The sequence below is a fragment of the Nelusetta ayraudi genome, unplaced genomic scaffold, assembly GCF_046127955.1.
Source record: "Nelusetta ayraudi isolate G7.1 ecotype Tasmania unplaced genomic scaffold, CSIRO-AGI_Nayr_v1 ptg000011l, whole genome shotgun sequence".
NCBI lineage: Eukaryota > Metazoa > Chordata > Actinopteri > Tetraodontiformes > Monacanthidae > Nelusetta > Nelusetta ayraudi.
The window spans coordinates 13,153,211-13,177,309 of NW_027466061.1; the positions used below are offsets into that span (position 1 = coordinate 13,153,211).

At 45.4% G+C, this 24,099-nt stretch overlaps 3 protein-coding genes across 5 annotated transcripts in view; 2 read left to right on the top strand and 1 right to left on the bottom strand.

Moving 5' to 3' along the window:
• ptprsb (protein tyrosine phosphatase receptor type Sb) overlaps nucleotides 1-5,915 on the top strand; it is a 74,389-nt gene extending 68,474 nt beyond the window's left edge. The window contains exons 33-37 of the mRNA XM_076021126.1: nucleotides 417-542; nucleotides 1,162-1,316; nucleotides 1,835-1,970; nucleotides 3,074-4,086; nucleotides 4,120-5,915. Of these exons, the coding sequence (XP_075877241.1) occupies nucleotides 417-542; nucleotides 1,162-1,316; nucleotides 1,835-1,970; nucleotides 3,074-3,142 (486 nt within the window). The 3' untranslated portion in view covers nucleotides 3,143-4,086; nucleotides 4,120-5,915. The remainder of the gene's footprint in view (nucleotides 1-416; nucleotides 543-1,161; nucleotides 1,317-1,834; nucleotides 1,971-3,073; nucleotides 4,087-4,119) is intronic.
• Nucleotides 5,916-8,882: 2,967 nt separating this feature from the next.
• Nucleotides 8,883-14,642, top strand: LOC142885037 (uncharacterized). Of its 2 annotated transcripts, none has more exons than XM_076021127.1 (13): nucleotides 8,883-9,041; nucleotides 9,553-9,687; nucleotides 9,777-9,834; nucleotides 10,203-10,275; nucleotides 10,525-10,628; nucleotides 11,035-11,118; nucleotides 11,443-11,514; nucleotides 11,611-11,676; nucleotides 11,771-11,846; nucleotides 11,944-12,000; nucleotides 12,078-12,180; nucleotides 13,166-13,276; nucleotides 13,974-14,642. In XM_076021127.1, exons 1-13 carry the CDS (start codon nucleotides 8,932-8,934, stop codon nucleotides 13,987-13,989), a joined length of 1,065 nt encoding a protein of 354 aa, XP_075877242.1. In that variant the 5' UTR covers nucleotides 8,883-8,931; the 3' UTR covers nucleotides 13,990-14,642. The 2 variants fall into 2 exon arrangements, with proteins under 2 accessions (XP_075877242.1, XP_075877243.1); XM_076021128.1 differs by having other exon boundaries at nucleotides 12,081-12,180.
• Nucleotides 14,643-16,362: 1,720 nt separating this feature from the next.
• LOC142885038 (alpha/beta hydrolase domain-containing protein 17A-like) lies at nucleotides 16,363-23,675 on the bottom strand. 2 transcript variants are annotated; one of them, XM_076021130.1, is made up of 7 exons: nucleotides 23,468-23,675; nucleotides 22,614-22,699; nucleotides 21,864-22,399; nucleotides 21,470-21,664; nucleotides 20,248-20,427; nucleotides 19,982-20,145; nucleotides 16,363-16,828 (listed from the first exon to the last, which is right to left on the bottom strand). In XM_076021130.1, the coding sequence occupies exons 3-7, from the start codon at nucleotides 22,394-22,396 to the stop codon at nucleotides 16,794-16,796; spliced, it is 1,107 nt and encodes a 368-aa protein (XP_075877245.1). In that variant the 5' UTR covers nucleotides 22,397-22,399; nucleotides 22,614-22,699; nucleotides 23,468-23,675; the 3' UTR covers nucleotides 16,363-16,793. The 2 variants fall into 2 exon arrangements, with proteins under 2 accessions (XP_075877245.1, XP_075877244.1); XM_076021129.1 differs by lacking the exon at nucleotides 16,363-16,828 and having other exon boundaries at nucleotides 18,940-20,145; nucleotides 23,468-23,674.
• Between the last annotated feature and the right edge of the window lie 424 nt (nucleotides 23,676-24,099).

Below are 24,099 nucleotides of genomic sequence, written 5' to 3' on the forward strand. Positions count from 1 at the left end.
TGTTTTATTTTTTTAAAGACAGAGATTGGCTGTATTAAACAGCTATATGAAACAAACTGCTTGAGGTGATTGATTGATTTTGATTGGATTGTAAACTGGTCTTTGTCAGGCAGTTTGTATAACGTCCATCGCCTTTTCTCCTTTCTTGTTTCTTGAAGCAGCTCTATGACTAAAACTGCAGAAGTGAAAGTGCAAAGAATTGCAGGCCTATTGATGTTGATGGTGACTTAAATTCTGACTTCCCCAATCAAAAGAAAATTGCAGTTTCCCCTGAAACAGAGGCACTTTCTGTCACTGTGATACCATGAAATCCAAGATGCACTGACATGTTTAATAGAATTAATCTAAAATTAAAAAAAGAAATCAGCTGCAGCACATCAGATAACCTGATAATGCTCTCTTTCCTGCTACCACAGGAGAAGTGCCACCAGTACTGGCCCGCTGAGCGCTCAGCCCGCTACCAGTACTTTGTGGTGGACCCCATGGCCGAGTACAACATGCCCCAGTACATCCTGCGGGAGTTTAAAGTCACGGATGCCAGGGTGAGTCCATGGACTCTGCGTGTTTAAAGTCCTTGTGTTGTCTTCAAAACAGCAGAGAAGTCACCCTCCCGCCCTCGATCCATCAGCGCCGTCTGGAGGCGGCGGTGCGAAACGTGTTCCATCGACCTGCGTTGTGTGACGCTTAGCTTACCATGTGTTTCGCACACAGATGTGTGTTACAGTCTGTTTGGATTTATTGACAGCCAGAGCCCTAAATTACTCCTTTAACCGTGCTGACTCCAAATTGCCTCCGTGGGGAAGGAAGCATGTCGGTGATGCGATGCACGTGTGCGCGAGTCGGCCGTGGCCAGACTCCACGCAGCCAGATGCTCTATTGATCTCCATTAAAGAGGGAGTCAGAAAGGCTGCGCAGAAGAGAAAAGATGTAATTGCCCGCTGAGTGGCTGACAGTGTGAGACACACCGACGATACGGCTGGAATGCAACCATTGCAACTGATCCAGGATCAGATAACAGTAATCGTTACACAGCGGGAGGGGGAGGGCTCCCGTTCTCTAGCCAACGGAACAAGAATACAATCTTTTAATAGTCCTTAGGCGATCAGCACACATAAAAAATCTTTCATCTCGCCCCATTTTCCCCCTCCTTCCTTCCCTCAGGACGGCCAATCACGAACAGTGCGCCAGTTCCAGTTCACTGATTGGCCAGAGCAAGGCGTGCCCAAATCCGGGGAGGGCTTCATCGATTTCATCGGCCAAGTGCACAAAACCAAGGAGCAGTTTGGCCAGGATGGACCAATCAGTGTTCACTGCAGGTAACACCAGGATCCTCCCACAGCAGCTGCATCGCTTCCTTTTTAACCTCGAACCGCCGCCCGTCCGTCTGGCTAAGCTCCAACACAAAACACTTCCAAATGGTCTTTGGAGTTGGATCAGATTCCAAAAGCCATTAGCTATTTTTTTTAAATTGTGATCAAACCAGGGGCCAACTGTTGCTCGCTGCCTATAAAGGCCCAAGAGGGAAAAAAAGCCCAAGACAGAAAAGATGAACAGAGCACAACTGAGCCATTTTCAGATAAGAAAGAAAAACATGAAACAGCATTGAAGGCTTTATTCTGTGGACAGCATGTTTTGTCTTTACTTGTGACTGTTTAACACTTGCCAAAGGCAGCCACTAGGTGGTCACATGTTGCTGCTAGTGCATGAGAAGGGGGCCCCAATCACCTTCCACGTTTTTCCTTCCTTTGCTCAGTTCCTCAGGAGCTCAGACAGTGTTTCTCAGGCGCTGGCGTATTTTCTTCTGAGGTGAAATGTGTATTCTGTGTTGTCGCAGTGCTGGTGTGGGGCGGACGGGTGTCTTCATCACTTTGAGTATTGTCCTGGAGAGGATGCGTTACGAAGGGGCGGTGGACATCTTCCAGACTGTCAAAATGCTGCGCACACAGAGACCGGCCATGGTGCAGACTGAGGTAAAGGATTTTCTTTCTGTTTTTTTTTTTCAGAAGTTCTTTATTTTTGTCTGGTTCTATTTATTTGCCGGCTAAAAGCTGTGTCAGTGTAGTCAGCAGGATGTGGAAAACAGCAAATAATCTCTAAAAACACAGAAGGGAACTGTGGCCGATTTGTTGAAACTAATGCAGCTCAAGTTTGGGACTTTTTGTAGGGTTTCCCTCCTTTTAAGTAGACACATTTTGAGTTTGCAGGTGTAAGTCAGCTGGTTTTAACCTTTTACACTCCAGAGCCACCTTAAACTTAAGTCTGCGTACAGCGTATCAAACATCCTCGCAAAAGCTCCTAATCCAGCTTCTTACGCTGGGAACAAAGAGGTGAGCGAGACGGAGATCCTGGCGCAGAGCTCACATCATCGGTGGGATCTGGGAGATGCCGTGACTGGAAATGTGCTTCTCTGTTAAAAACCACTTATTTCCAGTGCCGTCGCTGTCATATTAGCAGCGTCAGGCGATTTATTCTGTGCGTGAGTCTGCGTGCGCGTTTGACTATTAAACTGTCTCGTGTCGAAGACAAATTTCCACTCTTCCAGTCCATAAGAATTCCACATGATCTGTTGCACTTTTCTGCAATTTCCAGACTGCTTGATCTCAGTTAGTCAAGCATGCAAACCTTCCTGGCTGCAGCGTTGCCTTTAAGTCAATATTCTTGGCTTTTAAGCATTCATAACATAATATTGTCAAACTAATGTTAAAAATAGCTTTCTCTTTTTTAGAGGTCCTTTGTGTAGCTAACCAGGAGCAAGACACTTGCTCGATGTATATTCTTATTTCTATGAGACGTTTATTGTGCAGCAAGTATGCACTTTTATTTAGGTATTTATGGGTTTATGGTTTGTTAAGCTTTTACCAATATAAAATTCATTAATCAAGCCAGATTTTACACACTAGACCCTTAAGTCACGACTAATTTTGTAATGAATTGTGTGACTGGTATAGATCTTCCCTACAGTTAAGTCAGGGTTCGCTGCTGCTGTTGTGTGCTTCCGGTTGTTAAGTCGCTTGCAGGATGACCGTGACGCCTGTTATTGATTTCCATCTCCATCCTCTTGCTTCTCTCACAGGACGAGTATCAGTTCTGCTACCAGGCGGCTCTGGAGTACCTGGGTAGCTTCGACCACTATGCAACGTAAGTGGGGAGACCATCATCCATCTTCAAGCTTCAGCCCGCCAACTGACCAACTAACCGACCGACCGACCGACCGACCGACCGACCAACCAAGCGAGTGAATCGAGGGAAAGACCCGGCCTGAAGACTAGCGTAGACACTGAATCTCCTTCTCTTTATATTGTTTTCTTTTCTGGGAGTGAGACTCAAAGCAACGAGGACTAAGAGACGATGACAAAAACAACCGCAGCAACATGAAATCCATGTCTAACAGCAAACACACTCATCGGCCGGTTTCCCAGGGTGGAGCTGGTCTGTGTGTGTGTGTGTGTTGACTGTCCATGTGTAATCCATATACTTACCTCAGTGTTCCAGTGTGAAGGACGTATAATAACATGAGTGTTGTGGTCAGCTAACTTCAATATGAAACCAGTGAAATACAAACGGCTTTTGAACAGGAATTGTGATACTATATGTGTACAAAAAGATGTATAACAAAAAAAAGGAGAGAAAAAACTGAAAACAAAGAGCCTGGATATTTGCTGCACCCTAAATGGGCTTTTTATCCTCAACTTTGTATCTATTGGTTTCTTGTACTTAGGGGTTACAAAGTGAAAAGGTGTACATTTCTACGTGTCCGTGAGTCTATTTTGAAATGCCGTCTACCATCCGGTAGTTCTGATCGTTTGAAGCCGACCACTGAGTTCTTTTGCCTCGGCTGAGGAGTGAAGTGTGGCCTCGCCCGCCCGCCCACCCAGAGGACTGTTGGAGAAGCATGCCGACGCTCTTTCGCCCGACTACGCACAGTGCCAAGAGAAAAAAAAAAACAAGGCGGGAGGGAACGGTGGCCTACGAGGACAGCCAGCAACGCACAGCACAGAGTCCGACTGCTCCAGACATGCCGGCCCGTGGATCACTTCCGGGTCCCCCATGTGCCGTCCTGCTAGAGTAATAGCTGGCCTGGAATCAGTCGTTAGAGCCCATCGTGGCTCCGCTGCCCAGCCCCCCCCTCCCCCCCCCCCGCTTCGCAACAAAACTTTCTCGCCATTTGCTGTCGTCCTTGTTCACCCTGTGGCTCCGCTCCTTTGCACGTCAGCCCCATTATGTCACTTCAGCAGTGGCTTATTGATAGAGATGCTAACGAAAGACAAGGCCCTTTAAGGCCTCTTTTGTTTCTCTCACACCCCAGACCACCACCAGACGCTACTGACTCGTGTGCCGCACTCTCATGTTTTGTTTTTTTATGTTTGTTTTGTTCTGTTTGCCTTACGCCTACATATCTCTTGTGTTTCGACACGCTGCTCTGTGGTCACGCCTCTTCTTGCTCTTCTATTACTGTCAAACGCCACCTGAGAGGCGAGTCATCATCAATTTTCCCAGCCTGTGAAGAAGCTTGCCTACTTGAATTGCACCGCTTTGCAGTTATAAGCCCACCCAGATATTTTACCGTGTAAGGCTCCCGAAGGCTAATGAGAGAAAACCTCTGAAACGTTAAGTGCCAGTGGGGAATTGCTCATTTTCAACAGTCCTCTCTCCTGCTCCCACAAGACTGTCCGCGAAACTTTGTACAGAAATCCCAGTCTTAACCAAAAGACTTGACCCTCCTCTGTCGTCTCTCCCGCACACCCCAGTCGTTGATATCAATATACTCTACCTTTATCTTGATTTGACATGTAATCAGAAATCGGTCCCAGTGCAGGGATTGGAGAGCACAGCGACGTTCCAGCCAATCAGACATCTCCGTCACCGATTTTGTACATACAGCCTAACATTGGAGTCCTATACAGTACAGTTACAAATGTCTGAGCACAAGATATAACGTGGGATTGGATGTGATGTAGTTCTTATTGTCGCAGAGAAAAAAAAAGCCTTATTGTTATCGTTCACTCTGTCTTTTATTTCACAAGGTTTTGTTTTTTTTTAAAGAAGATGTATTTATTCTATTTTATTACTTTTTATGTATGTTTCAAGTTATTTATTTTGGATATCTGGCAACTATAACCAATAGGATGTTGTTTATCTGTTTCTTTGGCAAGCCAGTGTTAGAGTAAAAGATCTTCAGTGCTTCTTTTGTTGATTTTTTTTTGGGGGGGGGGTTGTTTTGTTATGCTTTTTACTTTTACTCAGTCAGTTATGGTGCTTTTTTATTTGCTATATTATGATAAAGTATGCCCTCTGTGTAGGGTGCTATTTGATACTAATTACTGATGTCCGACTAGTTAGCTAGAGATGTACAATAGAGGCAGACTTAGATTAAGTTTACAGTGATGCCCTCCCTCACGCCACCTCCCTGTCTAAGAAGGATCACATCGTCAGAGGTCTGATCCACACCGAGGTGACAGACTTAAGGGCAGCAGCAGTAAGAGATATATATCAAGCAGACTAATGGCTGAGAAACTCATCTGGTGGAATGGTCTTAGCTGTATAAAAAGCACATGGTAGCAAGCAAGTGTATTTTCGACAGAGTTTGGGTGAGGAGTCGCCCTGCAGCACACGCTCAATCGTTATCGTTTACGCCTTGAATTATGCTAATATGAAATCAATGTGTGGTCCAGTCCAGAAGTCTTGACAGTGTGTGACATATATGACATATGTTATTCCCTGGATTTCTATTAACAAACATGTTCTAGAGAAATATAAAAGAGGCACACTCGCGAAACATTATGAGAGATGTGTTGAGGGCCTGATCTGATGACGTCATCCCCCCTCACACGTGTACCTTGTTCTTTCCTTTTGAACCATGGATGTAGATATTGTATCTTGACTTTGTATTAAAGGGAGGATGATTGGATATCGAGCACGATGGCCTGCTTCGTTTGTTATTTAGTTTTTGTCCACCAGATGGGGCCAAAGAGTCACTGCACCCCAGCGGTTAAACGCAGCAACAGAAGAAACTTAATGTTTTGTTTTTTTTTACTCACATCGTTGGAATGTTTCCAGGTAAATTGGTTTGGTACATTTCTGCACATTCAAGATATAAGCGCACAATATACATATAATCAATCATATAGAAAAGAATTGGGTCGCTTGTAAAGTTGTACACAAAACTATGACCGTTCCGTTGTATTGTTTTTGCTTCTTAGCTAACTTCCGGGGTTTCATGTTTAAAGAAAAGAAAGGCATTTTCCTTCTTTTCGGCTAACATTTTGTCAGATGAGAAAATAAAATATTAGGTGAAAAAAAGCCTCAGCCGTCCAGGCCATCCTTATGTAGAACGGTTAAGTTGAGGCAACGCAGAAAAGCTTCTTCGGTTCAGTTCTTCAGAAGACTTTCAAATGAGAGATGAAACGTCTTCAAGGTCACAAGGTCAATCACAGTTACTTCCATTTTACTCTTCTACAAAAAGATGAATAGTTTGGATAGAGATTCTAAATGAGTGGTTAAGTTGTGGTTAGGAGATGGATTTGGAACATGGCTTGAGTATTTTTCCTGGGGTTGTCTCCTTCATGAAGGGTCTTGATGAAGGGTCTCCTTCATAAAGTGACGCCACCACCTCAAGTTCAGCTACATGTACATGTAGCATCACGTCACATATCCGGCTGAAGTATATTCTGGTTTTGGGTGGCTTTCTTATTGATGTTTTTGTCAAATTAATGTTAATTTTTATAATTTTAAATCACACTAAGAAGATATAGGTTAAGACAGTCAGCAGCAACTCAATGGAAGCTTTCTGCACATTATGCTGTCTGGAGTTTTCAGTAGTCAACAAGGACTCTAGAGTCCCCCAGGAAAACTACAGTGAGATATGGAAATATTTCATCTTGTGCCCAGACTAAAGGACAGTTCACGTCATTCTAGGAGTGGCACATTTGTCTCTGCAAGCCTTCCATAGCCGAGGGGAGCTTGCAGCATTCAGACGGGTTCATCCACTGTCACTTCACTCCTCTTCCTCGTAACTGCTTCTTGCTTCTGCTGAAATCACGTGCTTAAGTATGTTAACCTGCCAGCACAATGACTAATGACGAATGACCGAATGTCTAATTCTAATCATTAGGAAATAATGTTACCTCAGAAAGAGCCAATCTACTAGTAATGACCTCCGGAAATGCCTCATACATGCCAGTGTTCTTCTGTCCTTTGCCTGCATAAAAGTCAACACACCTGTGACATAATCCTCATTGTTGTCGTGATCCGACGGTTGATATAAGAGGCAGTTGCACCTGAACAGGTTTGTCTTCCCCAGCCAATGAGCTGCCACTGGCCCAGCGTTAAACCTGTTGGCTGATATCTCTCTAACTGGTTGCTTCCTGCACATTTGTGTGGTCAGCCAGATACAATAAAAGAGTGAAACATAAGGATGTGTACTGTACTAAATGTTCCACTGTTATAGTTCTTTAGGGGCTCTGACTTTGAACGCTCTCCTTGAGGTGCTGTGCAGAAGGACTGGTAATTTCACATGCATAATGTAATCAACCTTGTTTATGAGAAGGAATCCATTTTTTTGTTCTGTTTTGTTTTTTGTTTTTTTAGCTGTTGCTGTTTTCCTGTAGCGGACGTGGCAACGACCGCACGCAAAGACAAATCCTGAAGCTCAGCAGGATGCTGGATGGCAATTAGTCTGAACATCACCTGCTGAGGTGCAACATGTGGGTTCACTTCAAAAATTGACACTTGGGGATGAACATCAGTTCTGCTCAGGTGTTTGTAGACAAGCTGCTCTAATCGCGCAATAGTCATCTCAGCAGAGTGTCACACCACTCCATGATGCCACATCACTCTTCCGCTTCCTCCTCCTTCTCATCCTCACCTCCTGCCCACCTCCTCCTCCCCACAAACAAGGTGAAGGTAATATGACACTTACAATGAAGCTGTTAAGATGATGCATAGGTCACATGCGAACGTGGAACACACAACACTGCTGAACCAGTTATCAGAGGGAAACGTCCACCTTTGTCTTCCTTATGACTGTAAAAGGTGTTCACACACTGCGCAGTAGCCTTGTTTTGATTTGACTGCAAGTTCAAAGTCGTAAAAGTCAAATTAGGGATGGTAACAAATAATCGATTAACGATTAATTGTCGATTAAGAATTTAATCAATTAAATTAAATTAGTCGCAATTAATTGAATTTTTTTACACATTTTTTTGTTAAATGGCATGGTGTATACCTGTATACTTAGAACAAGTTATTTTTTAAAAATATGATTGAAATGTGACCTTTTAGAAGTTAACTTAAAGTCAGAGGATAAATGTTTAGGGTGTTTTTTCTGTTCTCTAATGTAAAAATTGGTCACATTGGACCCTCAATGTTATTTAAGGGTTAAATAATGCGTTCCTGACACATTTTTCATTGTGAAATTTAGGTTCTCGGGAAAAATCATCTCTTATCAATTAATCCTTAATCGATCTATTAGGTCAATCAACTAATGATTTATGAACTAATCGATAATTTGCGTCCATAAGTCAAATCATTTTTCTCTTTACAACAGAAGAAATTATATATTCAGAATGTTTTTTTCTTTTTTCAGTTCTGTCTGTCTTTTCATGTTTCTTAAAGGACATTTTTTCTCAAGCTGTCATCTTAGTGTCTGTACTGATGTGTATCCATGCAGGCTCAGCAGGCCGTCCTGCTGAAGACATTGTGTTACCTTTCCCCATCACATGACCACCGTCCCTGCATACCAGTGTTGCACCGCGTGTGCATGTTTGTACTCCCGCACAAGTCATTCCACAAAATTCCTGCAGATGTGTGCTGTGCCGTCCCTCCACCTGCCTGCCTTCACCAGATTGGTTCAGTTGTGGTTGAGGAATCCTGATTGGCGGCCAAGGAATCGCGCCCAGCGAATCTTAATCTCTCTCTGTCTCAGTGTAGTTCATGTTCAGTTGGACAGAAGATGAAGCGAGTGCACGTATGTGTATGAGCCTAAAGTTCTTGTGTTCAGTCATGAGTCTGAAAGGCAGGAGATTCTCACTGGACAGCTATGCGTGAGTACAAACATTAACACTTTGATTAAAACAGAGTGGAACAAATCCTGAAAGTAGGCCAGAGGTTCCTTCACATGCAGCTCAATGTCAGTGTAAATAACTCTCCCAACAGCAGGCGAGCACGTTGCTCTACTTGTGTCAAAGGTGCTTTATAGCCACTCATTTGCTAAGAGTGAAATTTACCCAGAGATCTTTGCTGCTTCATGTCATGTTGGCCCTTTACAATGTTAATAACAATACAAGTGAGTTTGTTGTTGTAACCATTAATCTATATGTATTTTTGTGTGTATTATTTCATTATGTAATTAATATTTTTATTATTATTATATTAATTTATTATTTATTTATGTATTTAATGACAAATTTTGATATAATTTCATATATCCTAATGATTTTTTTTTTTTTTTTTTTGCTGTTTCAAGTTTTTATTTATGTGCTTTATTATTTATTTATACGTCACTCTTCTGCCTCTTCTCTGATACACCTTTCCATCTTTGCTCCCACATGTCAGCCTCCAGGATGCGTCCAACGGCAGAAAAAGTGTCAGCGTCCGGGGGAAGAGATCAAAGCAAAGCCAGTGTGTGGACGAAGGTCGGCAGGAGATCGAAGAGCTGCGAAACAGCCTAGACTCCAAGGAGTCTCCCAGGTAAACTGCAGCTCCACAGCCATGAGGAAATGTTTGATCTCGCGTCCACAGCGCAGCACTGCAGCATTTGTCCTTATTTGTTTCCTCAGCAAGTCTGCTGCAGTGGAGGAGAACCCGGAGCACTCAGACGGGCTCATCAACAGCCATGTAAGTCCTCTTCCTGCTTCCTGCTTCCTGTTCCCGCCACAATGTTTGTGCTGTCCTGCCAACTTAAAGAAATAAGCTTCTTTTATTCATGTATGTATTTATCAATTTCCTTGATACGTCTGCAAAGTTTTCCAAATCTGCAACTCTCGAGCCTGTGTTGAATTCAAGCTCCAACTGGTGCCCACTGTCAGTGGCAGCGGATAAAATGTCAACACGTTGCTCACAAAAGAGAGTAAAAAATTAATTTACATCTGCTTTTTATTTTTTGCCTTTTGTGTGTGGAATATCAGCTAAAAGATACCACTAACGTGAAGGTTTTTTTTACGGTTCCCTCCGTACTCATTTCTCCATTGTTGTGACCTCTGCAGAGCGTCATCAAACACAAGAAGACCTTCCACAGCCTGTTTCAAGAGGTTCCTGAGGAGGAGACCGTGACACACAGTGAGTCCAGCTGCTCACGTCTTATGCATCTGTGGAGTGGTCTGTGAGTGAGATGAAAGCAAAAGAAAGATGAAAAACACTGAGGTCAAAAGTGAAACATTTTACAAGAAATGTTTTTTTTTTCAATAGACAGAATAAACTCTTCTCAGTTTGAATAATGTCTTCTATTTGTGCGTGTGTGTGTGTGTGTGTGTGTGTGTGTGTGTGTGTGTGTGTGTGTGTGTGTGTGTGTGTGTGACCCTTTTGCAGCATTCACCTGTGCTTTGCAGAAGGATCTGTTATTTCACGGGAAACTCTTTGTTTCAAAGAACTATTTGTGTTTCCACTCATCCATGCTGCTGACAGTGACCAAGGTAACATAAAGGCACAAACGGCTTGGTGTCAACCCTGTGAAGTTGTTGTCTGCCTTGTCTCCTGGACACTTTGATGTCAGTTTGAGTTTTCCTCTGTTGTTACAGCAGCACCGTGTTGTGTTTTTCCCCAGCATAAAAAAAAAAGCGGTTCATCTTCAAACAACTCAGTGACTTGTATCATAGAGGATGGCACCCATGTCGTTGACACAGTGCCCTCAACTGGCCAGACGTTGAATTTTCATTGCGCTATGTAGTTTGTCACCAAATAGTCATGTCCTATAGCGCCCGTTACACTCAAAAGACTAGTGATGAATTGTGCAACTGACCTTTAAGGCAAGAGAAGAACTGTGGGTGAGTGTTTCTTCACAGTGCCACCGTCGAACTCTGCTGTAATGTCCTCCTCCAGTTGGTGATTCTTGTGTCCAGCGTGAGGGAGGTGAAGAAACACCTCTTATCCGTCATGAATATCAAAACTGCAGATGGAGAGAAGGTCAGACTTGGCACACACAACCAACACACTTCATCTCAAGTTCCCCTGCAAAAGCTGCTTGTCGCTACAGGATATAATACTGGATGAAACCAGCAGGTTATTGGGCAGCATCACGTCTATTCTTTAATTTTTGCTCCTTGTCCCGCCCCTGTCCTATAAAAGTGGGATCCAGCTGCACTTAACAGTATTGATTCATTTCAAGGTGTTTCACAGCCAAAGTGAAAGGCTTCTTTCAAAGCCTTCAATAAATCTGACAGCCAGCCATTTAATAGTCACACATATCTTGCCACTCCCTCACTGGCTCCTTCCATCCTCACTGTTCAGCACTCGTTCTGCTCGCTGAGGAACCGGGAGACCTGCTACAACCTCCTCCAAACCCTTTGCTGGCACGCACAGGTCGGTTCCTCCTCATATCCTCATTGTCTCGCTGGCATTGGGCCTAAAAAAAAAAAAGGCTTTTCATACCGATGAGTCTCAGTTTCTCTCTGTTAGCATGGAGGAAGTGCCAACAGCAGCCCCCCCCTCTCCTCCGCAGAGAACGAAGTGGAGCACGACGTGGTGGGTTCGCAGCTCATCTCATTTATGGCAAGCTAGGAGTGTTGGTGTGGTCGCGCCAGACTGAAACTTTTGAATGGTTGCTGTTTCTCTACAGGCCTCCAGTGATTACAGCTTGGAGGACAGCTTAGACCCCGAGCTGGACCACAACTTTGCTTCCACGTCCAGAGAAAGTAGGAGCCAGAACGTGATCTTTGGTTGTGGTTGTTGTTGTTGTTGTTGCTAAACTGAACGCTCACACTGAGAACGCCACTGTGTTGCTCCACGCAGGTCCGGAGGCTCACAGCTTTTCTCATCAGAGCAGCTCAGCAGATGAAGCTGGCCAAGGTAAAGGCGGGGGCGTCACCTTGGGCTCAGTTCCAGAGTGTTTTCACAGGGTCACAGAGTTTACTCTTGCTGTCCAGCAGCTTCGTGGGGGTTCTGGAATTTCATTGAGAGGATCACGTCGTTCTTCTTGGCCGCTCCGCTGAGGAACGTCAGTCCTTTCCTCTCCCTGACTGTGGTTCTGTGAGTACACATCCATCAGAACTACACAAGAACTTACCACAATATAAACTTGACTTGGTTAATTGCAATGAAATGTAAAGATGTCCGTTATTTAGAGGGACTTATGTAATATTGATGGATTTGCTTATTTGTCTATTTCTTTATTGTGAATCAGTGTTGTTTGCTTTTGGTTTTGTTTTTCTCAAAGAGGTCACAGATATCGCACATAGATGCTGAATATTTTACTGTCTGGGTCTTTTGATCAGACCTGTGGGCAGTCCAATAGCGTGGGCACACAAAGGTCTGGTGACTCCCTGGAACGTCAGGAATCTCTGACGTTGCGGTAATCTAAAGCCAGAGAGGCACTGTCACAGAGCGAGCTCGATGGAGGAGATATCCATCTGTCACGACTGTGAAATAATACAGCGTGTTTCCGTGATTGGTCACAATGCCAGCGCCCTTTGGCACATTTATTTTCAAACATTGGCGCCAGCTGCAGCAACTCAACGGGCTTTCAGTCAAAGAGAAGAATGAGTCTTAACGTTAAAGGGAAGCTGGCTGAGCTGAAGTGTTGGGGTTGGTTATTGCAGTGTGTATTTTAATCCCACCCACAAGTCCCTGTTCGATCCATTAGTTTGACCTCGCATAACCTTGTGTATGATGGAGGACAGCAGGACGTCACATTATTCAAATGAAGTGGGTCACCAAAACACCCCATACCTCTGCTTCTGCTCCGCCCCTCTGGCAAATTTTAGAACCCATTATGGCCCACCAGTCAAAAGGTTTGCCCAGCCCTGGTCTAACCTGCGCAGGTCTGTGCCTCCGTAGCCTCCGTCCTTGGACGTGGTAGCCTGCCAAAGAGTCCTTACCTCAGCAATCAGATCAAGTGAAGCATGGCAACGCAGCAAACCGGCTCCGACAGGTTCATTTCTCGGCAAAGGCCTCAAGGAAGAGGAAGCGGCGTTAAAGGTGTTTGAGAGACAACTGCTGTTCCTGGTGTGTGCAGGATGACGCTGCTGCTGCTGGCCTCCGGCTACCTGGGCCTGAGGATGATGGCTCTGGAGGCGCAGCTGAAGTCTCTGGGAGCGCTGACCGAGCTGCTGCTTCACTCCAGAGAGTGAGTCGGCGTGCACTCATCACAAAGCAAAAGCACAGGACGGAGAGGTGCAGGAAGAACTTTGTCACAGCCTCCGCTGGCAGGAAAAAAAACATCCCACGAGGGCGGCTCAAACCGGTTTGGCTGACACTGCTCTAAGAAACCATCACACGTCACAGCAGATTACACAAGTCATCCTGCAGGTTGACAGCAGCAGCGACGGAACACAGACAGATAAGCGATTGCATTCCAGCAGAAACACGCCCAGCCTCACAAATCCTCTTTAAACTCTGAAAGACCAAAGAGACTTTTTGATCAATCACAATTCATTCAACGAGCGCTGAAATAAGGGAAGCGATATTGTTGACCCACTTAAAGTTTACCGCTGAACTTCACTTTGGTCCCCGTGCTCATACGACTTTTTCTTTTCAGGCTTGCAGGACCTTCTTGTTTTTCTTCTTCACAGCGTGAACTCATAATATATTTTCTTCTTGATTGCAGAAAGTAATAATGAACCAACATTGCCACAAAAGTGTCACATTTTTCCTTAAACCAAAAAATCCCGAAATTATAATAACAAAAATATGAATTTAAAAAATTTAAAGCAGGAGTGATAAAATAAAGCAACATTCATTGTGTGGCATTTGTGGACTGACATGTTCTGGATTGGCGTGCTACATCTCCTCACACTCTTTTCTTCTTCTTCCTCCTCCTGCAGATATCAGGACACATAACCAGAGCCCCGAGACAAACATCCTTCCAGCAACTCAGGCTGTGCGCTTCTCTCTCAGGATGCATCGCCTCTCAGTAGTCTGGCCTGTTCACACGCTCTCCCAAAAACATTTAAGCAGTGATTTACAGTTTTGTGTTCGTTTGGAATTTGAACTGTTAGAACATCAACTTTAAAATGCTTTTAGGACAGAAGGAAGAAGTCGGGCAACTCTGCTAAGAACAAGAAAGAGAACAGGATTCCTCTAAAATCAGCTCTCATGCTGATTGTTGGATATTGCTTGTAAATGTGTTTAATGATGTCCCCATCAGCTGCATTCATCCTCACTTTCCCCCCAAAGCCTTGTCTGCTTCATGGACAGTCCCGGCTATTTGGATCCACACAGCAACTCTGCATTCTCAGAACTAGCACCAGGAATCTATTTTAAACTGAGTTTTGATGTTGCTTTGATTTTTAATCATTGGTACAAAAGAATCTATTTGAATTGTTGCGCTATTTCTTGAAGATATGTAGTGAAAATATTCCACCAGCAGAGGGCACTGCTGCATCACTTCCGCTAAATGTAAGCGTTCCTCCTCGCGACAGCAGCACTTACAGTACCTTCCACTGGCATCTTGCTGACACTCTTGTCTTTGGAATAAAATGTTTACAAAGTAACTGCGGCCCTTCTCTTCAGTGAATTCTGATCATAGATGTGTGAACTTATGTCACGTAGTTGTCCTCATTCAACTAACATTTAGCATTTTAAAGATTCCATTGTATACCAACGTTTCATATATTTCATCGGAATTCCCGTTGAGTAGCTTGGGTAAGTATCTGAAAAGAGCATATTTAGCCTTGTGTTTACAGCCTTTCTGCTAAAACACTCGGTTTAGCGTCCATTCTTTGTTGGACTTCCCACATGTTTGGAAGGGAACCGAACCAAGGTGGCCACAAGGTGGGACCTAAATATTATAACTCGATTTCATTTAAGAGGAATTATTTTTAATCAAGAAGAACAAAGCGACATCCCGCGCTTCATGCCAGTATGTTGATCAAACCTTTTCAATCTTGCTAAACCGGTTTACTTGTGCAAACTGTATATGGCGTATCTGCAAAGTATTCACAGCACTTCACTTTTTCTACATTTTGTCATGTTACAGTTTATGCCGATTTAATTTTTACTAAAAAAATAAATAAATAAAAATCTACTCACAATGTCGCTCTTGGGTTTTTTGTTTGTTTTGGTTTGGGGTTTGTTTTGTCCTCGCTAATCAGGTATCAGCTATTTCCAACTCAAAAAGAGTTCCACCTGTGGTATATTCAGTTGATTGAAAATGATTTGGAAAGGCTCACACCTGTCTACAGAAGGTCCCCAGCTGACAGTGCATGTCAAGTCCAAAGAATAGTCTGTAGCATTCTGACAAATGATCATATTTAAGCACAGTTCTGGGGAAAAGTACAGGAAAATGTCTGCAGTGCCTAAAGTCTCAGCGAACTGAGACACTGAGCCATGAGGAGACAGCTGACAAACACACTCACTCAAATGGGACGTCAGAACCAGAAATTGACAGTATCATTAATAACTTCCCTCTCTCACCAGATGGGGAGCTCTTCCACACTCTACCTTTTTAAAATGAATCACATTACAAGAAACAGCCATCTTCTTTTTTTGTACATAAGTGATCTTTTTTTTTATTTTGTTGTCCATAAAAAGGTCAAGATTCAGTCCCATGAATTAATTTCATTAACATCATATTCTCAGTTCAAAAAAGCAACATAAAAATTACAAATCATAATACAAAGAATAGAATAGGTAAGTACAGTAACCATACAAACAGCCCGCTAACATTGTCTAGCCCCCCAACAACCCGCCACTGTCCCACTCACACTCTAGCACAAAACTCTGAACAATACGTCAGTTAGTATCAGCATTAAAAAAAAAAAAAACAAATAACATCCCCGTTTGTTTTCAAAAAGCGCTTCAATGTTCCGATGCCATGAGTTCAGCTTTACCCTCACATAGAATACTTAATAGAGAAAGAGTTCTGCCCTGCCACTTGCTCGGCAAAAAAAACAAAAGGAAATGAAAAAAAAAACCCACATTGACATGCATACAGTTTTCACTGTTGGAGCCCCCCCCCCACCCCACCCTTCCCCTCCTCCCCCCTTCATCGATAAACATTCACGGCCAAATAGGATACAATACACGTCAGCCATAGTGGTGCTTCAGTTAAAACAGCCAGTTTCTTTACGGAACCCCCCCCCCCCCCTCCCGACGACGAATGGCAGGTGGATCCAGTGGTTTCCCTGATAAATAACACGACTCGCCCGGGAGAAAGCCAGTCTGCTTCGAACCCCTCAGAGATCAGCTCCCCACCCCCAGCCCCACCCTCACCCCCACCCCAAGGTTCAAGATGGTAACAGATCTCCATTATTTCATTATTTTAAATATCACACACACACACGCTCGCACACACGCTCACACAAAAAAAGCGCGGAATGAGAACACAGAGACTCCCGGTCGGAAGAGACGCTTCCCCCAATACCCCCCCGCCCCCCGACACACACACACACACACACATACACACACACACCTGCTTGGTACTCCCAAAATGGAGCAATCAGATCAGTGCTCGTTAAATACATGTTCCCTTGGAGAAAAAAAAAACAGAACAGAAACGCAGAGTGAGGCGTCACTGGAACCGCGGAGCCTGGCGGTGCAGCGAGATCTGAGGTGGTTGCTGGCGCGCGGCCATCTAAACCCGCTTCCTGCTTGCTGCCTTTTTTTTTTTCTGGGGTCTACACACAGGAGGTGCAGACGACTGGTCAGAAACCTGGTGTTAGTATCCTTTGACGCTGGCCTGTTGGAGTTAATGATGAAGACACACGTTACATTTTATACCCTTATTACACTTTGGATGCTTTGTACAATAGTGCTGAACTTAAGACCTGCTTTTGTCATGCTCGATCTCATATATATATATATATTTATATATATAAATATGTAAATATACTGCATCGTACAGTACGTATGTATGTGTGCGTGTGTGCATGTGAGTCTGTGTGTGCTTGTATGTGTGTGTGTGCTTGTATGTGTGTGTGTGTGTGGTGGAACCTGCACCACACCGACAGTCAAGAGGCTCAAATATGGCTCGTGTCAGACAGGAAGTTCGCTGCCACCCATAGGAGAGCTACGGTATTTTTTTTTTTATTTTTTTTTTCGTCCTTCAGGGCCACGAAGGTCAATCAGAGCGAGTGGGTATGATGTCACATCCTGACAGCCGCACCTAATCACACTGTTGGTCACAACAACGTTGACACACGAGGTTCTGAGACAGAAGGGGCTGTGGCCCGACATGACGTCAGCCGTGTCCGGGTCGGGTGTAGAACACAGGAGTGAGCTGACGAGGTGAGTGGCAGCCGGGCTCAGACTAGTCCCTGGGAGGAGATGCCAGTGGGAAGCACAATGTGCCGTTCAGATTAGCATGGAGCTAAGTGACAGCACACAGGAGAGACTCATGCTACGAGGAACGGGCAGGATGAACCTTTGGGTGCCGAGCTGAGCGGCTGCGTCGTCTCCTTGGAAACTTCAGAGCCTCCCGCTACAAACCATCCACAAGCTGCACTTCAGAACCAACATGGACTTGGACTCCCTGGAAACGTAATCCACAAGCTTCTCCTGCTGAGGGGTGACACAGCCTGCAGCTGTGTTCGGACTTTACAAAACACGCTGGAAAACAAAGCCGGGCTGCGTGGGCACAAAAAACAACAACAGTCTCGTCAACACAATGAAGGGATGTTTCACCTGCAACTGAAGATGTCAACAATCTCCTCCCCACCGCAATGTGACTCGCAGCTCTAGAATTCCAAAACCCGCCAAGGCCAGCGTGTCCAGAGGACTCATCCAGCACTTCCAGTCTGAGTCAGAACAGCGCTGTTCACACTACGGCTCAGCCAGAATATCCCCTTTAGCCTCTTGCACAGGGGCCGCGTGCACGTTAGCTGGCAAGTTCCAAGAGCGTGTAAACTAACTTGCCCGACTAGTGAGCGCTCACACCAACGTGGCTCCTGACTGGACAGAGGCTACAGAGGCTACGCGGACGTCTGTGTCTGGGCTCCACCCAGAGCAGCGTGCTGCATTCAAGTACCTGACTGCCATCGGCTTCTGTTGCTCTAGCACTGGATGAAACCGTCTCCCCTTAATGAAACTCGTCAGCAGCCGTTGAGCAACCGTTTCCTTCAACGTGTTGTCCCTTGTGTGTGCAGTTTTTTTGCCAACCTAAAGAGCAACAACAGCAGCAACAGCAGCAACGGCAGCAACGACAGCAACAGCAGCAACGGCTCGGTGTGTCGAGCCACGGTCAGTTGGTCTCGAAAGCTCGACTAACAAGCAGCGAAGGAGTCAGAGGTCGAGCCGCCAGCACACCAGCGACGACCTTTTGTTTAGAGCAAAACAAATCAGAAGTGAGCTTAAGAATTAGTGTGAACCCCCCGTTTCCAAGAAACTCTCCGTGTGACCTGCATCCCATTTCATCCACGTCTTAGTGTCAAATATGAACAGGATGCACTGAGTCTGGGGGAACAAACACAATAAAGGGGGGAAATAATCCACTGCAGGTTGGTAGTTGCTGCTGCTGAGCGTGTGTGTGCGTGTGTGTGTGTGTGTGTGTGTGTGTGTGTGTGTGTGTGTGTGTGTGTGTGTGTGTGTGTGTGTGTGTGTGTGTGTGTGTGTGTGTGTGTGGCGGGAGAGGGGCAGTAAAAAGCTTACATTATTACATTACAGCACAGCCAGGAAATGAAGTGCGAGCTAACCAATCCTTGATATTATCAATGTCCCAAATTTTTTTTTAAAAAAGCACACAGAGAAAGGGAAGTATGTGACACCGAGCCACCTAAGAAAAAAAACAACTACGACAGAATCCCAGACTGGTCCTCATGTGGCCGGCAGAAAATGAGATGGACCCCCGAGACGACGAGTACAAAAGGGTTTTGTGTCAACGGGAGAATGCAGTCAAGATGTACGTCTAGATACACATAAACATGGTGGTGGTGAGGGGGCGGGGGGGCTGAGGGCTGTGGGGCTTGGTGCTCGACCAGCGTTTGTCCATTAGTGATGGCTGTCGAGCCGTGGAGGTATTCTTCATACATACACCAGGGAGAAACAAAGCAATGGACAGAAATAAACCTCAACATTGATAAAGTCTCCGTTAGCCTGCGACACATGCAGCTGTCCAAGTCTTCAGGATGTCCTTCATTTCCCTCAGCAATGCCTCACTTTACAGTGTGCGCCTGGGCGCACACACGTAGACACGTACACACACACACGTTCAAACAATACACAGGTGGAAAAGACATGATACACATACACACACACACACACACACACACACACACACACACACACACACACACACACACACACACACGCATCCATGGCTCATACATTCTCTAGCATCCTAAACCCACATCTGTGTACCTGTGTATAATGTGAGCACCTCCTGATGTAGTTCACTGAGACTCTCACTTGAGGATGAATTACAAACAGAGGAGGTTTTCCCCGCGCCAGAAAACAAAAAAGAAAAAACATGTGCGTGACGTTTATTGAGTTTCGGCTCTGGCGTTTACGCCTGGTCGCTGTATCAGCAGCGCAGATGGACTGTGGCTGATGATGCATTAAAAACCGCTGTCACCTTGAAGCAGGAGATCATTTGTACGCATGTCTTGCTCCAAAGACACACAGATGCCAGCAAACTGAACAAACCAACAAAAAGAAAGGAAAAAAAAAGACTCAATTTCTCATTCGCACTTTTAGAACATTCGCTCCCGTGTCTGAACACACACACACACACACACACACACACACACACACACACACACACACACACACACACACACACACACACACACACACACAGGCATTCATACTAAAGCAGAGAGGCTGTGGTTAGTTTCTCAGGCGTGCTGTGCAGCCAGGTCCTGGTTGATGAAGCGCCGTAGCCGCTCCAGGTACTGACTGTAAAGCTCAATGTCGTTGTGACCGGCGCCTTCCACCCAGAGGGGCTCCACGGCTTTGGGACAGCGCTCAAACAGGGCCAAGCCGTGCGAGAAGTCGATGACCTCGTCCTCCGTACCGTGGATGATGAGCACCGGGGACGGGATCTTGGACACTTTCTCGATGCTGGAAAACAAAGGCACGCAGGCGCCGGGTCAGGCTGCGGCTCCTGCACAGTGCTGGACCAAACAGAACAACAATGCGTCTCGCACAGAGTGAGGGACCTACTTAGGGAAGGCATCGAAGCAGTAGGTCTTCTTGGTGTCCGGGAACGCCACTCTCATGCCGGAGGTCAGAGGAGAGTGGAGAACCACGGCGGCGCACTCAAAGCGCGACGCCAGGTCCACTGTGGGCACCGTGCCAATGCTCTGCCCGTACAGGATGATGTTCTCAGGGCTGATGCCGTATCTGGAAACACCACACATAGAGTCAGAGTCCCACAGTCCTTTTCATTTGTTTTAGTAACAAGCACCTATGTTCACTACAAACATTAGGATTGGCAGACATGACAACACATGCCATGCAGAGCTTTGAAAAGACATCTATCATTGCGTGTTTTGCTCCCTCATTCATTTCTGACGCCGCCGCAGCTCAACAACCACAGCACAGTTTGAATTAACGTGGACCCTGAGCAGCCAAATCTAAATGAGGAGACACAGAATTTAAAAAGCACAACACAGTATTTCCTTTAAAGCTGCAGTGTGTAAGGCCTGATGTATGATTATTATATCGGCAATATGCTGCCCATAAATACTTAATTACCCCGAGAATGTTTCTCATATATTAAAGAATACAAACAGCAAGGGTCTTGCTCCGAGTTAGCTGCCATCTCGCTCTGCCATATTTTAAGGAAGCCCTAAATACGAAACGCACTGTCCGGCGGACTTCCTCAAATACCAGGATTCCTTCAGAATATTACACACTGGACCTTTACGAGCCAGTTACTCCCTACATGTTTAAATCGTGTAGGAGCATAAAATTGAGGCGTGCCTCTATCAGATTTCTTACAAATAGTATTTTTTTCTGTCTCTGGTCCTAAAGTTTGTGTGCTGCCCCCAGGGAGTACAAGTTGTGCAAACATTAGGCTCATTACCCACATTGGCAGCAGACACACAACAGAATTCTTTTCACAGAATTTTAGAAGCTGCTATACTTTCTGCAGAGACTTTTTTTTGCACAGTGTTTGAAAGCCTGTCAGCCTATCTGGTTCAGAGCCATTGTTCAGCTTTGATTTGACAGACTGGTTGTCACAGTGCAAGTACTGCAGTCAGCAGGGACTGAGCCTGTGTAAAACGAAGCCAACCAAATGTTTTTTCAACAAAAAGTCACTGGCCAGCGATGTGAGTGAGACTCTCATCCCATTCAGCAAAGGCACTCGGGCTGGTATTTGGTGCACGCTGGCAGCTCATCCTAAACTCTTTGAGAGCGGGAACAGACGGCTTCTGCTTACCGGGAACGCAGGGCGTGCCAGGCTGCGTCAATATCAGCATAGAGGTTCTTCTCAGAGGGCTTGCCAGTGCTGACGCCGTAGCCTGAGTAATCGTAGGAGAAGATGTTGCAGTTGATGCGTGTGCCTAGGCCAATGTAGAAGCTGCTCATCTGGCCCAGGTCTACTGCGTTGCCATGGGAAAACAACACTGTGAACCTGGCAGAGGGAATGAGGATGAAGAAGAAAGTGAGGAAGCAGGAAGAAGGAACGGAGGCGTGCGGTGGTGCCCATGGAGGAAGTCCAGAGAAAAGTGAATAAATAAGGGCTCAAACTTGGCACTCGGATCAAAAGAAAATCTGTTTTTAACATTCTCGATGTGTCAGCCATGGCTGATAACCTTAAGGTTGCCCCTCACCTGGCATTGGGAGCACAGCGGATGTACATGCAGCCGATCCGGTTCCCTCTGCTAGATCTCGTCAGGAACACATCCGTCACGTCCAGTTCTCTTTGGGAATACTGGAACTCCGCCCTCTCAGTCAAATGCAGCTTCCACCTCCCCTCGGCGCCAGCGCTACTGCCACCCCCACTGGCACTGGCACTGGCACTGGCACCGGCACCGCCACCAGCACCGGCACCACCACTGACTCCTCCACCTGCACCGCCACCGCCACCGCCACCACCGCCACCACCTCCTCCTCCTCCTCCTCGGTCACTTCCGCTGCCACTACCAGCGCCGAGGCGAGAACGCAGTCCTGGAGCTCCAAGAGAAGGCACGGCGGCCCCGGAGCCGGATCCAGAGGCAGCGCTGGCTGCAGCACCAGGATCAGGGTCAGGGAGGAGGGCGTAGGTTGGCTCGGGAGGGAGGAAAGCCAGTTTGGCGGCAATTCGGCTGGGGCAAGGGGGGCAGCAGAAGAGGCAACATAGCTCACGCATGGACAAACCGTTCATTGTCTGTGAACAACACAAACACAGGTAACAATGTAATTACAGCAGGGGAAAACAAGTCAGACAAGCAATTAAAGTGAAAGAAGTAGAAAACAAGACATGTTCAATTCTGGAGCAAACGGGTGTTTGGGCACTCTATCTGAGAAAAAAAATAAATCAAAAAATAAACTTGAACTAAATCCGAAAACCACTCGACTATCCCAGCCTGCTCGGGACCTACCGAGATTCAATGATCCCTGGGTCTTGAAACAAAGTGGCACACCGTGGCGCCAAGTTCTTCTGGCCTAGTCACCAAGCCAGCAGGATCTTGATGGATCAAAGAAGGATAACACATTTAATTGGCTTGACATATCGCGGTAACACCTAATACACGTGCAGTCACAACTGCAATCATTCTAATATGCGTTTTTGATCTTAGCACAAAGCATTGACGTGCTAATTGACAGTAGTCGTAGTATAAGAGCTCATTTAAATTAACAAAAAAAGAAAAGAAAAGAAAAAAGGTATAAAAACGCAATAAAATGAGAAAGGTGCCCTGTAAACAGAGAGGCCTGAGACCGGAGTTAACTTGAAGCCGGAGATAAAAGATAATCCGGGCTCATTACGTGGCTTTGATCCGTCCGTTGTTATTGTCATTTTATTACAACTCCTGCGACCAACGAGCGCTTTAACGGAGCGGATGTGCATTTCACTGAGTGCCGTTGAACAATGACTGATATGACCGACTGTCTGGTGTGACTAATTTGCCCCGATGCGATCGCGGACGCATCGGGGCACCCCCTCAAAACTGACACAGACAGGGAGAGACTGGTTAATATGCTAATAGTAGCTTCACGGTTAACAGCGATGTTAACCTCTAGCGTTAGTCAGTGCTACGGGCATAAGCCCAGAGCCGAATGCGTAATAAGCACACATGCACCTGTTATAAACATGCGACACGTTCGTTAAGGCGGACAGACAGCATGTACCGAATAGACAGATGGACGAACGGGTTCAAGTGTCATCTTTTAGCACAAGCAAAGATGACAGCTAGCGGCGGCGGCTAGCTCGCTAGCCACAAAGATAGCTACTTACCGATTGGTTAGCAGGCAGGCTGGTGTGCCCCTATCTATACAAAGAAGCAGCACACGACTCCGAAATTCCCGCTTGTGTCTTGACATGGATGGTTTTCCTCAAGTGTGCGCGGTCCCAGCTAGCTAAATTTCATGGCAATTAATTTTTTTTTGCACTATTGTCCATCCGTGCCACTGACCGACTAAACCAGGAAGTGACGTCAGCGGCTCTTCCATTTCAAACTTTTTTCTTTTTTTTTCTTAGAATGGGGATGGGGGTTCGCCCCACTAATAGCTCATATTTATGCTCTCAGCTTTAACGTTAAAATTTCGAAGGGGGCTTTAATATTAATTTGTTTGGTTACAAAATGGGGAAACAGAATATTTTTCATTCATTGTACTGCAGTCAAAGAAGCCCTTTGTCAAATGATTATTATAAATAAGAACTCCATCATATAGAGCTAGAATTTCATGCAGCAGGCTAACCATTTCAAAAAGGGCGTAAAATCCGATAACATGGAACTGAATCGGAATCACTGAAAATAAATGCTAACATCTAAATGAACAAAATATAAACAAGAAGAACATTTCTGCACATGTATGTATCTTAAAAACAAAGCATATTCACAACAAAAACGGATAAATACGAGTAAT

Coding starts and splice junctions, on each gene's coding strand:
- LOC142885037 (XM_076021127.1), top strand. CDS start 8,932: ATGTTCAGTTGGACAGAAGATGAAGCGAGTGCACGTATGTGTATGAGC. Junction 9,042..9,552: donor TTCTCACTGGACAGCTATGC/GTGAGTACAAAC, acceptor CCCACATGTCAG/CCTCCAGGATGCGTCCAACG. Junction 9,688..9,776: donor GACTCCAAGGAGTCTCCCAG/GTAAACTGCAGC, acceptor TTGTTTCCTCAG/CAAGTCTGCTGCAGTGGAGG.
- LOC142885038 (XM_076021129.1), bottom strand. CDS start 22,396: ATGAACGGTTTGTCCATGCGTGAGCTATGTTGCCTCTTCTGCTGCCCC. Junction 21,665..21,863: donor CGCTGTGCTCCCAATGCCAG/GTGAGGGGCAAC, acceptor TCCCTCTGCCAG/GTTCACAGTGTTGTTTTCCC. Junction 20,146..20,247: donor TGCTTCGATGCCTTCCCTAA/GTAGGTCCCTCA, acceptor TTTGTTTTCCAG/CATCGAGAAAGTGTCCAAGA.